Genomic DNA, 13729 nt, shown 5'->3' with positions numbered 1-13729 from the left:
ACTTCTCAGATTTTGAATTTCCACAAAAATTTAAAACAACCAATAAATTTCGTTCAACTTCACAATTATGTTCCACTTGTTGTTGATTCTTCACCAAAAATTTACATTTGGTATCTTTGTTTGAAGCATGATATGTGGGAACAGGTTGAAAAGTTCCAGGGGGCTGAATACTTTCGCAAAGCACTGCAAGATGTAATTTAAGACAACAGCTTGGCTTGCAAAAAAACAAGCCTTCATTCAGCAATTTCGACTGGGAAAAAAAAATAAAAAATTGGCTCTTAGAAGAAAAGGAGTAGAAAAATAAATAAATAAAAATCGCCCATTAAGTATTCACTGGTGTAAGGAACAAAAAAAAATGTAATTGTGGCCCTTTTACGTGAGTCATCATTTTCGAAAGTTAATTGTCAGTGTGTATGGTCTTTGATAATACTTACGGTATGTTTTCGGCTTCGTTCTCACACAGCAGCCCTATGTCCTCCACTTAATCTTACAGGGAAACAAGTTTTTCACCTGTAGACCTGTAAACAGGCACAGGGCTGCTGCGGGTTAAAGCTGCGGCATGACCACTGTGTGTGAACACAGCCTTAGGACTCAGGTTTTCGCAGCACACTCTCAGGAAAATTGCACAAATAAATAGTTTTGTACCAGTCTCTTAAATAATTGCATTGTATTAGCATACGCAAATAGCCAAAATGTAGGGATAAGAAAATAACAAGCATTTTTATATATAGCACTGGATATATGAAGGGCACAGAATTCCTCCATGCACCCTTCATTGTGTTTCCTATCACATTTTCGCGCTCATACCTTGTCACCAGTGAGCCGCAATGTGAAGTTTCCATGATAATCTAATTCTGTAATGTGACAAGTTGCATCCAGCAGCTCATACGTTGTGTCACACTACATCCATCACTCACACCTCAATGTCACAGACAATCCTCCGTCTTAACGTGCAGCAACATAACAAAAACATTTCATTATAGGAAGAAGAAAAAAAGCAGATTCTTAAAATACTGTAATTCACTGCACCCAGGTACCCATAAGAGAACAAGCCTCAGCAAACCAATATGACATCCACATCCCATTCTGCAGAACAATCCTTAACTCCTAATTATCACACTAATCATATACCGGATCATTCTTGGAAAAACAGAAAATCGGCCTGAAGCATTGCCAGCTCCCGAATTATGAGAATGTTTTTGTAGAACTTGATCTACGCCATTAATGCAAAAAAATATACAGATGAACTTGTGTTTTGTAGTTGCAGTTTTACTATTGAACTAATTGGGAAAATAAGGGAAATAATAACATGACGGACGCTCCTGCCGGCGATTCACCTGCTCAATGTCAACAGAGCAGCTCTTCCTCTTCCGGGCTGCTCTGTAGACATGGTGTGACTGCCGATGTCATGCGGATTGACAGCCAGCGGGGATCCAGATGTCAATCAGCACGACATTGGCAGTCACGTCCTGTCAACAGATCAGCCCGGAATAGGAAAATCCGCTGTCCTGTCAACGTGATGGACACCGGAAGCAGCAGTATCGACAAAAGGATAGACCTGTGACCGCTCTTTGCTGCCAGACAGAGAGGTAGCAACAAATCGCCTGTTAGTTTTTACTGTGGGCCTAAGAACTAATAAAATCCTGAATAACCCCTTTAAAGCTGCCCATACACTTTAGATGATAACTGGCCAATATCTATCTCTCCTGACTCCTCCATTTCCATATTTGCTCGGTCGATCGTTTGTGTGTTCAGTAAGCCTTGGACTTATCTCGTCAGACTCATCTGCCTGATGTATGAAAGGACCTGCGGTGTTAATTCAAGCTGTCAACGCTAACCTCCTGATGGGCCCCATCGAATGTGTATGGAAGCCATAAAGGATATATAACACAGCAGCACAGCTTTTTTATTGTTCATTTGCTTCCTAAAATGAAAATACAAAAAAGAACCTTGTCAGAAACTTTAACCCCACCCGATTCATTAAACATGACTTTGTAGCCCTAAAAAGATAATCCAGTCGATCAATTATAACCTTCAGAACCAAAAAGTCATGTTTTGAAGTTCAGCCCGGAATTACATTGGGGTGTGACGATGCACTTACACCTTCTCAGCGTCCGTTGTCTTCCTAAACTAGCCGCCAACTTCACCTGGATGATTGACAAGTCACTAGCGGTGTACCAGAGTGAATGACCTGTCAATCAGCCATGGAACTGGTGCTGTTAATTCAGGAATACAGCGGCGACTGAGCGGCTGTAAGTGCATCGTTGCACCCCAATGAACTTCCAGACTGAACTTAAAAAAAAAACGATTTCTCATTGAGGAAGCAGAACTTTGGGGTAATAAAGGAAATAACAGGCTCATCTCTTAAAGGGCAATACAATCATATTAATGGTTTGGGGTGGGTAAAAGCTTCAGACAGGTTCCTTTTAAACAACTTTTTACCAAAAGGTTTGGGACAAAGTTAAGAGAATTAGGGGAGTGAGGGCACTTACTAGGTTCTCGCCCTTGTGGAATAATTGTCTCCTACAGGAGTTTAGACAGATGGAGGGATTTCAGGTTTGGAAGGGAGCGGGAATCTCTCGGATGAGCCAGGTTTTGCACCAAGGTAGAATTAAGGAGTTCAAGACATTACAGGAGGAATTTCTGCTGCCAAGCTCTGAACTGTATCAGTATAATCGCATCTCTCATGCATATCGGGCACAATGTAGGAGGGGGCTTATAGAGATTCAGGTGGACCTGATGCTAGACTTTATCCTTATGGGGGAAAGCACAAGGGGGGTGATCTCGGGAATATATGAGTTCCTGCTATTTTCCTTTTTAGAGAAACATCCTATCAGAGCCAGGGCGAAGTGGGAGGCCGATTTGGGGGCGATTGACGGCAATCGGTGGGACTCAATATTGGAATACATGCCCAAGATCTCGATGAGTGAGCCTGGGAGGTTGTCACAATTGTTTGTTATTCATAGGGCCTATAGAACTCCGGATATGCTGTTCAGGGCAGGTTTAAGACCTAATTCTGAGTGCCCTAGGTGCTCGCAATCCGAGGCGGGTATCTTCCATATGATGTGGCAGTGCCCTAGGCTGGCCCCGTTTTGGATTGTAGTGATAAACAAAGTGGGACTAACATACAATTGTTCGGTACCACGGGACCCTCTGGTATGCATATTAGGTTACGTGGAGGAAATTGTAACTGATAACTTGTATAAAACAGTTATTGCTAGATTGCTGTTTATTGCACGAAAGTTGATCGCTAAGTTCTGGATTAGGGTTGAGCCACCAACGAGAAGAGATTTCATGATGCAAGTAGACCATATTGTTGCACTGGAGAGGAGCATCTATTCTAAAAGAAACAAGATGGACCTTTTCAACAGGTTATGGAATCCCTGGATCGAGTCGACGTGATCTGGAGACCTTGCTCGTGCTTTTGGAACATATATCCCCGTGGGAGCAGTATTGATACGACGCCTTCTTGTTCCTGGTTAATAATGGACATTCGGGTAGATCGGAGTGGTTCTTGTTAGGTCTCCAGGGGTGGGGGTGAGGGGGGGGGAGGGAGGTTGGTTTGGGGTTGAAAGTTTATTGAAAATGCAAAACATACAGTGGGGCAAAAAAGTATTTAGTCAGTCAGCAATAGTGCAAGTTCCACCACTTAAAAAGATGAGAGGCGTCTGTAATTTACATCATAGGTAGACCTCAACTATGGGAGACAAACTGAGAAAAAAAAATCCAGAAAATCACATTGTCTGTTCTTTTAACAATTTATTTGCATATTATGGTGGAAAATAAGTATTTGGTCAGAAACAAACAATCAAGATTTCTGGCTCTCACAGACCTGTAACTTCTTCTTTAAGAGTCTCCTCTTTCCTCCACTCATTACCTGTAGTAATGGCACCTGTTTAAACTTGTTATCAGTATAAAAATACACCTGTGCACACCCTCAAACAGTCTGACTCCAAACTCCACTATGGTGAAGACCAAAGAGCTGTCAAAGGACACCAGAAACAAAATTGTAGCCCTGCACCAGGCTGGGAAGACTGAATCTGCAATAGCCAACCAGCTTGGAGTGAAGAAATCAACAGTGGGAGCAATAATTAGAAAATGGAAGACATACAAGACCACTGATAATCTCCCTCAATCTGGGGCTCCACGCAAAATCCCACCCCGTGGGGTCAGAATGATCACAAGAACGGTGAGCAAAAATCCCAGAACCACGTGGGGGGACCTAGTGAATGAACTGCAGAGAGCTGGGACCAATATAACAAGGCCTACCATAAGTAAAACACTACGCCACCATGGACTCAGATCCTGCAGTGCCAGACGTGTCCCACTGCTTAAGCCAGTACATGTCCGGGCCCGTCTGAAATTTGCTAGAGAGCATTTGGATGATCCAGAGGAGTTTTGGGAGAATGTCCTATGGTTTGATGAAACCAAACTGGAACTGTTTGGTCGAAACACAACTTGTCGTGTTTGGAGGAAAAAGAATACTGAGTTGCATCCATCAAACACCATACCTACTGTAAAGCATGGTGGTGGAAACATCATGCTTTGGGGCTGTTTCTCTGCAAAGGGGCCAGGACGACTGATGTTATGGCTGGCAATCAGGCAACACAGCGTGCAGTAATCAGCGCACATACAGAGATCTGGCAATAACCCAAAACAATAGGACGAGCTCTGAGACGTGGAATCTCTGTAGACTGCAGTACCTGAACTATCCTCACACAACTGGAAGCAGCAGTGGATTGCGCCTATCAACTACCTATGCAACTCGGCACTGCCTGAGGAGCTGACTAGCCTGAAGATAGAAATACAAGCCTGACTTACCTCAGAGAAATACCCCAAAGGAATAGGCAGCCCCCCACATATAATGACTGTTAGCAAGATGAAAAGACAAACGTAGGAATGAAATAGATTCAGCAAAGTGAGGCCCGATATTCTAGACAGAGCGAGGATAGCAAAGAGAACTATGCAGTCTACAAAAAACCCTAAAACGAAAACCACGCAAAGGGGCAAAAAGACCCACCGTGCCGAACTAACAGCACGGCGGTGCACCCCTCTGCTTCTCAGAACTTCCAGCAAAAGATAATAACAAGCTGGACAGAAAAAACAGAAAACAAACTAGAAGCACTTATCTAGCAGAGCAGCAGGCCCAAGGAAAGATGCAGTAGCTCAGATCCAACACTGGAACATTGACAAGGAGCAAGGAAGACAGACTCAGGTGGAGCTAAATAGCAAGGCAGCCAACGAGCTCACCAAAACACCTGAGGGAGGAAGCCCAGAGACTGCAATACCACTTGTGACCACAGAAGTGAACTCAGCCACAGAATTCACAACAGTACCCCCCCCTTGAGGAGGGGTCACCGAACCCTCACCAGAACCCCCAGGCCGACCAGGATGAGCCACATGAAAGGCACGAACAAGATCTGGGGCATGGACATCAGAGGCAAAAACCCAGGAATTATCTTCCTGAGCATAACCCTTCCATTTGACCAGATACTGGAGTTTCCGTCTAGAGACACGAGAATCCAAAATCTTCTCCACAATATACTCCAATTCCCCCTCCACCAAAACAGGGGCAGGAGGCTCCACAGATGGAACCATAGGTGCCACGTATCTCCTCAACAACGACCTATGGAATACATTATGTATGGAAAAGGAGTCTGGGAGGGTCAGACGAAAAGACACCGGATTGAGAATCTCAGAAATCCTATACGGACCAATAAAACGAGGTTTAAATTTAGGAGAGGAAACCTTCATAGGTATATGACGAGAAGATAACCAAACCAGATCCCCAACACGAAGTCGGGGTCCCACACGGCGTCTGCGATTAGCGAAAAGCTGAGCCTTCTCCTGGGACAAGGTCAAATTGTCCACTACCTGAGTCCAGATCTGCTGCAACCTGTCCACCACATAATCCACACCAGGACAGTCCGAAGACTCAACCTGTCCTGAAGAGAAACGAGGATGGAACCCAGAATTGCAGAAAAATGGAGAGACCAAGGTAGCCGAGCTGGCCCGATTATTAAGGGCGAACTCAGCCAACGGCAAAAATGACACCCAATCATCCTGGTCAGCGGAAACAAAACATCTCAGATATGTTTCCAAGGTCTGATTGGTTCGTTCGGTCTGGCCATTAGTCTGAGGATGGAAGGCCGAGGAAAAAGATAGGTCAATGCCCATCCTACCACAAAAGGCTCGCCAGAACCTCGAGACAAACTGGGAACCTCTGTCAGAAACAATATTCTCAGGAATGCCATGTAAACGAACCACATGCTGGAAAAACAAAGGCACCAAATCAGAGGAGGAAGGCAATTTAACCAAGGGCACCAGATGGACCATTTTAGAAAAGCGATCACAGACCACCCAAATGACAGACATCTTTTGAGAAACGGGAAAGTCAGAAATGAAATCCATCGAAATATGTGTCCAAGGCCTCTTCGGGACCGGCAAGGGCAAAAGCAACCCACTGGCACGTGAACAGCAGGGCTTAGCCCTAGCACAAATTCCACAGGACTGCACAAAAGCACGCACATCCCGTGACAGAGATGGCCACCAGAAGGATCTAGCAACCAACTCCCTGGTACCAAAGATTCCTGGATGACCGGCCAGCACCGAACAATGAAGTTCAGAGATAACTTTACTAGTCCACCTATCAGGGACGAACAGCTTCTCGGCCGGACAACGATCAGGTTTATTAGCCTGAAATTTCTGCAACACTCTCCGCAAATCAGGGGAGATGGCAGACACAATGACTCCTTCCTTGAGGATACTCGCCGGCTCAGATAACCCCGGAGAGTCGGGCACAAAACTCCTAGACAGAGCATCCGCCTTCACATTTTTAGAGCCCGGAAGGTATGAAATCACAAAATCAAAACGAGCAAAAAATAACGACCAACGGGCCTGTCTAGGATTCAAGCGCTTGGCAGACTCAAGATAAGTAAGGTTCTTATGATCAGTCAAAACCACCACGCGATGCTTAGCACCCTCAAGCCAATGACGCCACTCCTCGAATGCCCACTTCATGGCCAGCAACTCTCGGTTGCCCACATCATAATTACGCTCAGCAGCAGAAAATTTCCTGGAAAAGAAAGCACATGGTTTGAACACTGAGCAACCAGAACCTCTCTGTGACAAAACCGCCCCTGCACCAATCTCAGAAGCATCAACCTCGACCTGGAACGGAAGAGAAACATCAGGTTGACACAACACAGGGGCACAGCAAAAATGACGCTTCAACTCCTGAAAAGCTTCCACGGCAGCAGAAGACCAATTAACCAAATCAGCACCCTTCTTGGTCAAATCGGTCAATGGTCTGGCAATGCTAGAAAAATTACAGATGAAGCGACGATAAAAATTAGCAAAGCCCAGGAATTTCTGCAAACTTTTTAGAGATGTCGGCTGAGTCCAATCCTGGATGGCCTGAACCTTAACCGGATCCATCTCGATAGTAGAAGGGGAAAAGATGAACCCCAAAAATGAAACTTTCTGCACACCGAAGAGACACTTTGATCCCTTCACGAACAAGGAATTAGCACGCAGTACCTGGAAAACCATTCTGACTTGCTTCACATGAGACTCCCAATCATCTGAGAAGATCAAAATGTCATCCAAGTAAACAATCAAGAATTTATCCAGATACTCACGGAAAATGTCATGCATAAAAGACTGAAAAACAGATGGAGCATTGGCAAGTCCGAACGGCATCACCAGATACTCAAAATGACCCTCGGGCGTATTAAATGCCGTTTTCCATTCATCTCCCTGCCTGATTCTCACCAGATTATACGCACCACGAAGATCAATCTTAGTAAACCAACTAGCCCCCTTAATCCGAGCAAACAAGTCAGAAATCAATGGCAAGGGATACTGAAACTTAACAGTGATCTTATTAAGAAGGCGGTAATCAATACACGGTCTTAGCGAACCATCCTTCTTGGCTACAAAAAAGAACCCTGCTCCCAATGGTGACGACGATGGGCGAATATGTCCCTTCTCCAGGGACTCCTTCACATAACTGCGCATAGCGGTGTGTTCAGGTACGGACAAATTAAATAAACGACCCTTAGGGAATTTACTACCAGGAATCAAATCGATAGCACAATCACAATTCCTATGCGGAGGAAGGGCATCAGACTTGGACTCTTCAAATACATCCTGAAAGTCCGACAAGAACTCTGGGATGTCAGAAGGAATGGATGACGAAATAGACAAAAATGGAACATCACCATGTACTCCCTGACAACCCCAGCTGGTTACCGACATAGAGTTCCAATCCAATACTGGATTATGGGTTTGTAGCCATGGCAACCCCAACACGACCACATCATGCAAATTATGCAGTACCAAAAAGCGAATAACTTCCTGATGTGCAGGAGCCATGCACATGGTCAGCTGGGCCCAGTACTGAGGCTTATTCTTGGCCAAAGGTGTAGCATCAATTCCTCTCAACGGAATAGGACACCGCAAAGGCTCCAAGAAAAATCCACAACGTTTAGCATAATCCAAATCCATCAGATTCAGGGCAGCGCCTGAATCCACAAACGCCATGACAGAATATGATGACAAAGAGCACATTAAGGTAATGGACAAAAGGAATTTGGACTGTACAGTACCAATAACGGCAGAGCTATCGAACCGCCTAGTGCGTTTAGGACAATTAGAAATAGCATGAGTAGAATCACCACAATAGAAACACAGTCTGTTCAGACGTCTGTGTTCGTGCCGTTCTACTTTAGTCATAGTCCTGTCGCACTGCATAGGCTCAGGCTTACTCTCAGACAATACCGCCAGATGGTGCACAGATTTACGCTCGCGCAAGCGACGACCGATCTGAATGGCCAAGGACATAGACTCATTCAAACCAGCAGGCATAGGAAATCCCACCATTACATCCTTAAGAGCTTCAGAGAGACCCTTTCTGAACAAAGCCGCTAGTGCAGATTCATTCCACAGAGTGAGTACTGACCATTTTCTAAATTTCTGACAATATACTTCTACATCATCCTGACCCTGGCATAAAGCCAGCAGATTTTTCTCAGCTTGATCCACTGAATTAGGCTCATCGTAAAGCAATCCGAGCGCCAGGAAAAATGCATCAACATTACTCAATGCAGAATCTCCTGGTGCAAGAGAAAACGCCCAGTCCTGTGGGTCGCCGCGCAAAAAAGAAATAATAATCAAAACCTGTTGAATAGGATTACCAGAAGAATGAGGTTTCAAGGCCAAAAATAGCTTACAATTATTTCTGAAGCTCAGGAACTTAGTTCTGTCACCAAAAAACAAATCAGGAATCGGAATTCTTGGTTCTAGCATCGATTTCTGATCAATAGTATCTTGAATCTTTTGTACATTTACAACGAGATTATCCATTGAGGAGCACAGAGCCTGAATATCCATGTCCACAGCTGTGTCCTGAAGCACTCTAATGTCTAGGGGAAAAAAAAGACTGAAGACAGAGCTAAGAAAAAAAAATGATGTCAGGATTTCTTTTTTCCCTCTATTGGAAATCATTGAATGGCTCCTTGTACTGTTATGGCTGGCAATCAGGCAACACAGCGTGCAGTAATCAGCGCACATACAGAGATCTGGCAATAACCCAAAACAATAGGACGAGCTCTGAGACGTGGAATCTCTGTAGACTGCAGTACCTGAACTATCCTCACACAACTGGAAGCAGCAGTGGATTGCGCCTATCAACTACCTATGCAACTCGGCACTGCCTGAGGAGCTGACTAGCCTGAAGATAGAAATACAAGCCTGACTTACCTCAGAGAAATACCCCAAAGGAATAGGCAGCCCCCCACATATAATGACTGTTAGCAAGATGAAAAGACAAACGTAGGAATGAAATAGATTCAGCAAAGTGAGGCCCGATATTCTAGACAGAGCGAGGATAGCAAAGAGAACTATGCAGTCTACAAAAAACCCTAAAACGAAAACCACGCAAAGGGGCAAAAAGACCCACCGTGCCGAACTAACAGCACGGCGGTGCACCCCTCTGCTTCTCAGAACTTCCAGCAAAAGATAATAACAAGCTGGACAGAAAAAACAGAAAACAAACTAGAAGCACTTATCTAGCAGAGCAGCAGGCCCAAGGAAAGATGCAGTAGCTCAGATCCAACACTGGAACATTGACAAGGAGCAAGGAAGACAGACTCAGGTGGAGCTAAATAGCAAGGCAGCCAACGAGCTCACCAAAACACCTGAGGGAGGAAGCCCAGAGACTGCAATACCACTTGTGACCACAGAAGTGAACTCAGCCACAGAATTCACAACAGACTGATCCGGGTACATGAAAGAATGAATGGGGCCATGTATCGTGAGATTTTGAGTGCAAACCTCCTTCCATCAGCAAGGGCATTGAAGATGAAACGTGGCTGGGTCTTTCAACATGACAATGATCCAAAGCACACCACCAGGGCAACGAAGGAGTGGCTTCGTAAGAAGCATTTCAAGGTCCTGGAGTGGCCTAGCCAGTCTCCAGATCTCAACCCTAAAGAAAACCTTTGGAGGGAGTTGAAAGTCCGTGTTGCCAAGCGAAAGCCAAAAACATCACTGCTCTAGAGGAGATCTGCATGGAGGAATGGGACAACATACCAACAACAGTGTGTGGCAACCTTGTGAAGACTTACAGAAAACGTTTGACCTCTGTCATTGCCAACAAAGGATATATTACAAAGTATTGAGATGAAATTTTGTTTCTGACCAAATACTTATTTTCCACCATAATATGCAAATAAAATGTTAAAAAAACAGACAATGTGATTTTCTGGATTTTTTTTTCTCAGTTTGTCTCCCATAGTTGAGGTCTACCTATGATGTAAATTACAGACGCCTCTCATCTTTTTAAGTGGTGGAACTTGAACTATTGCTGACTGACTAAATACTTTTTTGCCCCACTGTAGATGTGTACTGTTTGCAGTAATGTAATTTGCATATATTTTTCTCACTGTTTAATAAAAACATTTGATTAAAAAAAAAAACTTTTTAAATGGTCATTGAAATTTTATTTACTGCTTTTGTGCTGCAGTCCTTTACTTATCTGAGTGATCTGAAAAAAATGTTACAAATCCATCAGAGCTCCCGCTACCTGTTCTGAAAGCTCTTGCTGCTCTTTATCTCCCTTCTCTTAAAGACAGCAACAGGAAGAAGGCAAAGGGAGTTGTACAGAGATCTCCAGAGTGGAGAGGGCAATGAATGTACAGTTACATGGAGAACAGAGAAGAAAGGTTATAGAAAAGGAGGAAAGAACCTGTGCCAACATATGAGCTAATGAAGACTGCAGCTCCCTGGATACACTAAGAGCTCACATCCAGCCTATATTACTGGTAGAGACACTCCCATAGGCCACGTTCACACTATTGGTATTTGATCAGTATTTTACATCAGTATGTGTAAGCCAAAACCAGGAGAGGAAATATCAGAAAAAAAGAATAATAGAAACACGTCACCACTTCTGGATTTATCACCCACTCCTGGTTTTGGCTTACAAATACTGATGTGAAATACTGAGAGTGTAAATGTAGCCATCCGAAAAATATCTGAACCCTGCAAACTGCACTAACAGCAGGTCATAAAATTAATGGAGGATTGGAGTTTGCAGATTGAAACTTAACATGTGTAAAAATCATTTTTCCATGTTAAAGGTATCTATAGACTTTAAACAATCTGCAAGTAAGTGAAATGAAACGAAATCTAGAAGATGAAGTAATCTCTCTTGTGGATCTATGTCAACATTCAGAACACCTATTTTTGTTCATATGAATGATAAAATCACTTACTGAATGGTGAAGAAATCCTTCAGATGATCACTTACTCCCACCAGCTTGCAGAAATTAATTGTATATGATGCATTTGTCAAGGTGATTTTTTTCATATAGGTCTTACCTACATCAAGGTCCTGAAAAGCAGGTTAAGAATAAAAAGGCACATGAGTTCACTCAATCTAAGACCACAGCATTAATCCTACAGGTTAATCGGTTGGTACAAGTAACGCTAATGTGAAGCTGGCTCATAAGATAAAGCGTTTTCATTTTGCGCAGCATATTTACCTGGCTCTCCCGCTGCTAGTGGGGATCTCACCGAGGTCACCGCAGTTCAGCCCGTCTGGGAACGGAGCCTCAGTGACCGGACGTAACCTCAATGACGTCACCTCCGGTCACTGAGGATGCGCTCGCAGCCGCTCAGTCGCCAGTGGTTCTCAGCCTGGACGGTTGCATCTTGGCACCGTCGAGGTGTAAAACGGTTTATTCCTCAGACATGGATTACGGCGTAGTACAGAACGACAGACAGGTATGGTATATTGTTGGTTTTTTTTTATTTTAGTTTTTTTACAGTAGATCGAAGGCTTTGGTGGACTTAGGCGAGGTCGTAAGTATGGTTTAATTAAGATTATTTAATGGGTCTGTGTCTTTCTTTCAATTAAAGGACTTTATTCTGGCTGTGTCTTTATTTACCATATGACCTGACGCCTCTCCATTACTACGCCGTGGGCTTGATGTCACCTGACAATACAAAGGTGACATCAACCCCACAAATATTCCCACTTGCCACCACTATAGGGAAAGTGGGAAGAGCCGTGCAAAGCGCCAGAATTGGCAGCCGAACCCGAACGGTAACACGGACTTCCTAGTGAAGTTCGTGTTCGGTGTCCGTGCCCGAACAATAGGTGTTCGGTACGGACGCCGAACTTTACTGTTCCGGTTCGCCCATCTTTAATCCGAATATCAGATCAAACTTGGGCATGCAGCAATTTTTTTTCGAGGACATGTTCCTCTCATAGACTAACATTGGTCCGAGTGTGATCTGATGCTTTATCGGATCGCACTCAGACCGATAATGGTTGTCTGCTCGAGCCCTTAATGTGAAACTAACCTTAAAGTAAATCATCTTTGGCTTGCTGTAAAATGGGCAGCCTTTAAATTCATGTCCTGAGACGACTTGCTTTTCAACAATACCTAGACGGAGCTTGCTTAAGGTTTCACTCATGATTTCTTTTTCCATCTTACTGCCCCCTTTAGGCTTACTGTCCATGTCATCACGCGGTACCTAAACAAACAAGAATGTGGATCAGAAAGAAAATCAATAGGTTATCAATTTAAGATCATCACGTGAGTACGAATGTACATAAAACACTTCATAAATATACTGTAACTTGTAAAGTCTGTAATATTTATCGGTAATCAAGCTATTCTTAAATGTTATGAAGAGTGTCATATTGTTACTCACCTATCCTAGAAAAAGAGAAAAGGTGCTCCAAGTGCGTCACCCTCAATACAGGACACATGGAGCAAATGATTGTATCTGCTCACCTGCCTGGGTTGTGACCTGGCACCACTCCGTATTTGTTAAAACGTATTCAAACCAAACAGGAAAAAGAGCGGTGCTTCCTTGGCACTGCCACAGAGAGAAGACAAGGGTGTACCCGTAGAATGCAAGTCCGCAAGGACAGGGTCCTCTCCCCTCTGTACCAGTCTGTCATTGTAAATTTGTTTACCGTAAATGATATCTATAACTCTGTATGTAATCCCTTTTCATGTACAGCACCATGGAATTAATGGTGCTATATAAATAAATAATAATAATATAATAATAACTAGATGGCAGCCCGATTCTAAAGAATCGGAAGTCTAGAATCCATATATACTTTATTTATTCAAATGTAAGAATAATACAATTAATAAATAATAGTAAGAAAGAACAAAAATAATAGGCAGTATATGGAGAAAACACC

General features: G+C 43.7%; 1 protein-coding gene across 1 annotated transcript in view; it reads right to left on the bottom strand.

Annotated features, from left to right (window-relative positions):
- Positions 1 to 13729, bottom strand: part of CFAP74 (cilia and flagella associated protein 74) — a 211304-nt gene that overhangs the window by 109601 nt on the left and 87974 nt on the right. The window contains exons 13-14 of the mRNA XM_069741966.1: positions 12871 to 13044; positions 11778 to 11896 (exon numbers count right to left, since the gene is read on the bottom strand). Coding sequence (XP_069598067.1) covers positions 11778 to 11896; positions 12871 to 13044 — 293 coding nt within the window. The remainder of the gene's footprint in view (positions 1 to 11777; positions 11897 to 12870; positions 13045 to 13729) is intronic.

The sequence above is a fragment of the Ranitomeya imitator genome, chromosome 10 (genome assembly GCF_032444005.1).
Source record: "Ranitomeya imitator isolate aRanImi1 chromosome 10, aRanImi1.pri, whole genome shotgun sequence".
Lineage (NCBI taxonomy): Eukaryota > Metazoa > Chordata > Amphibia > Anura > Dendrobatidae > Ranitomeya > Ranitomeya imitator.
This window is presented reverse-complemented; position numbering and strand designations above follow the sequence as displayed.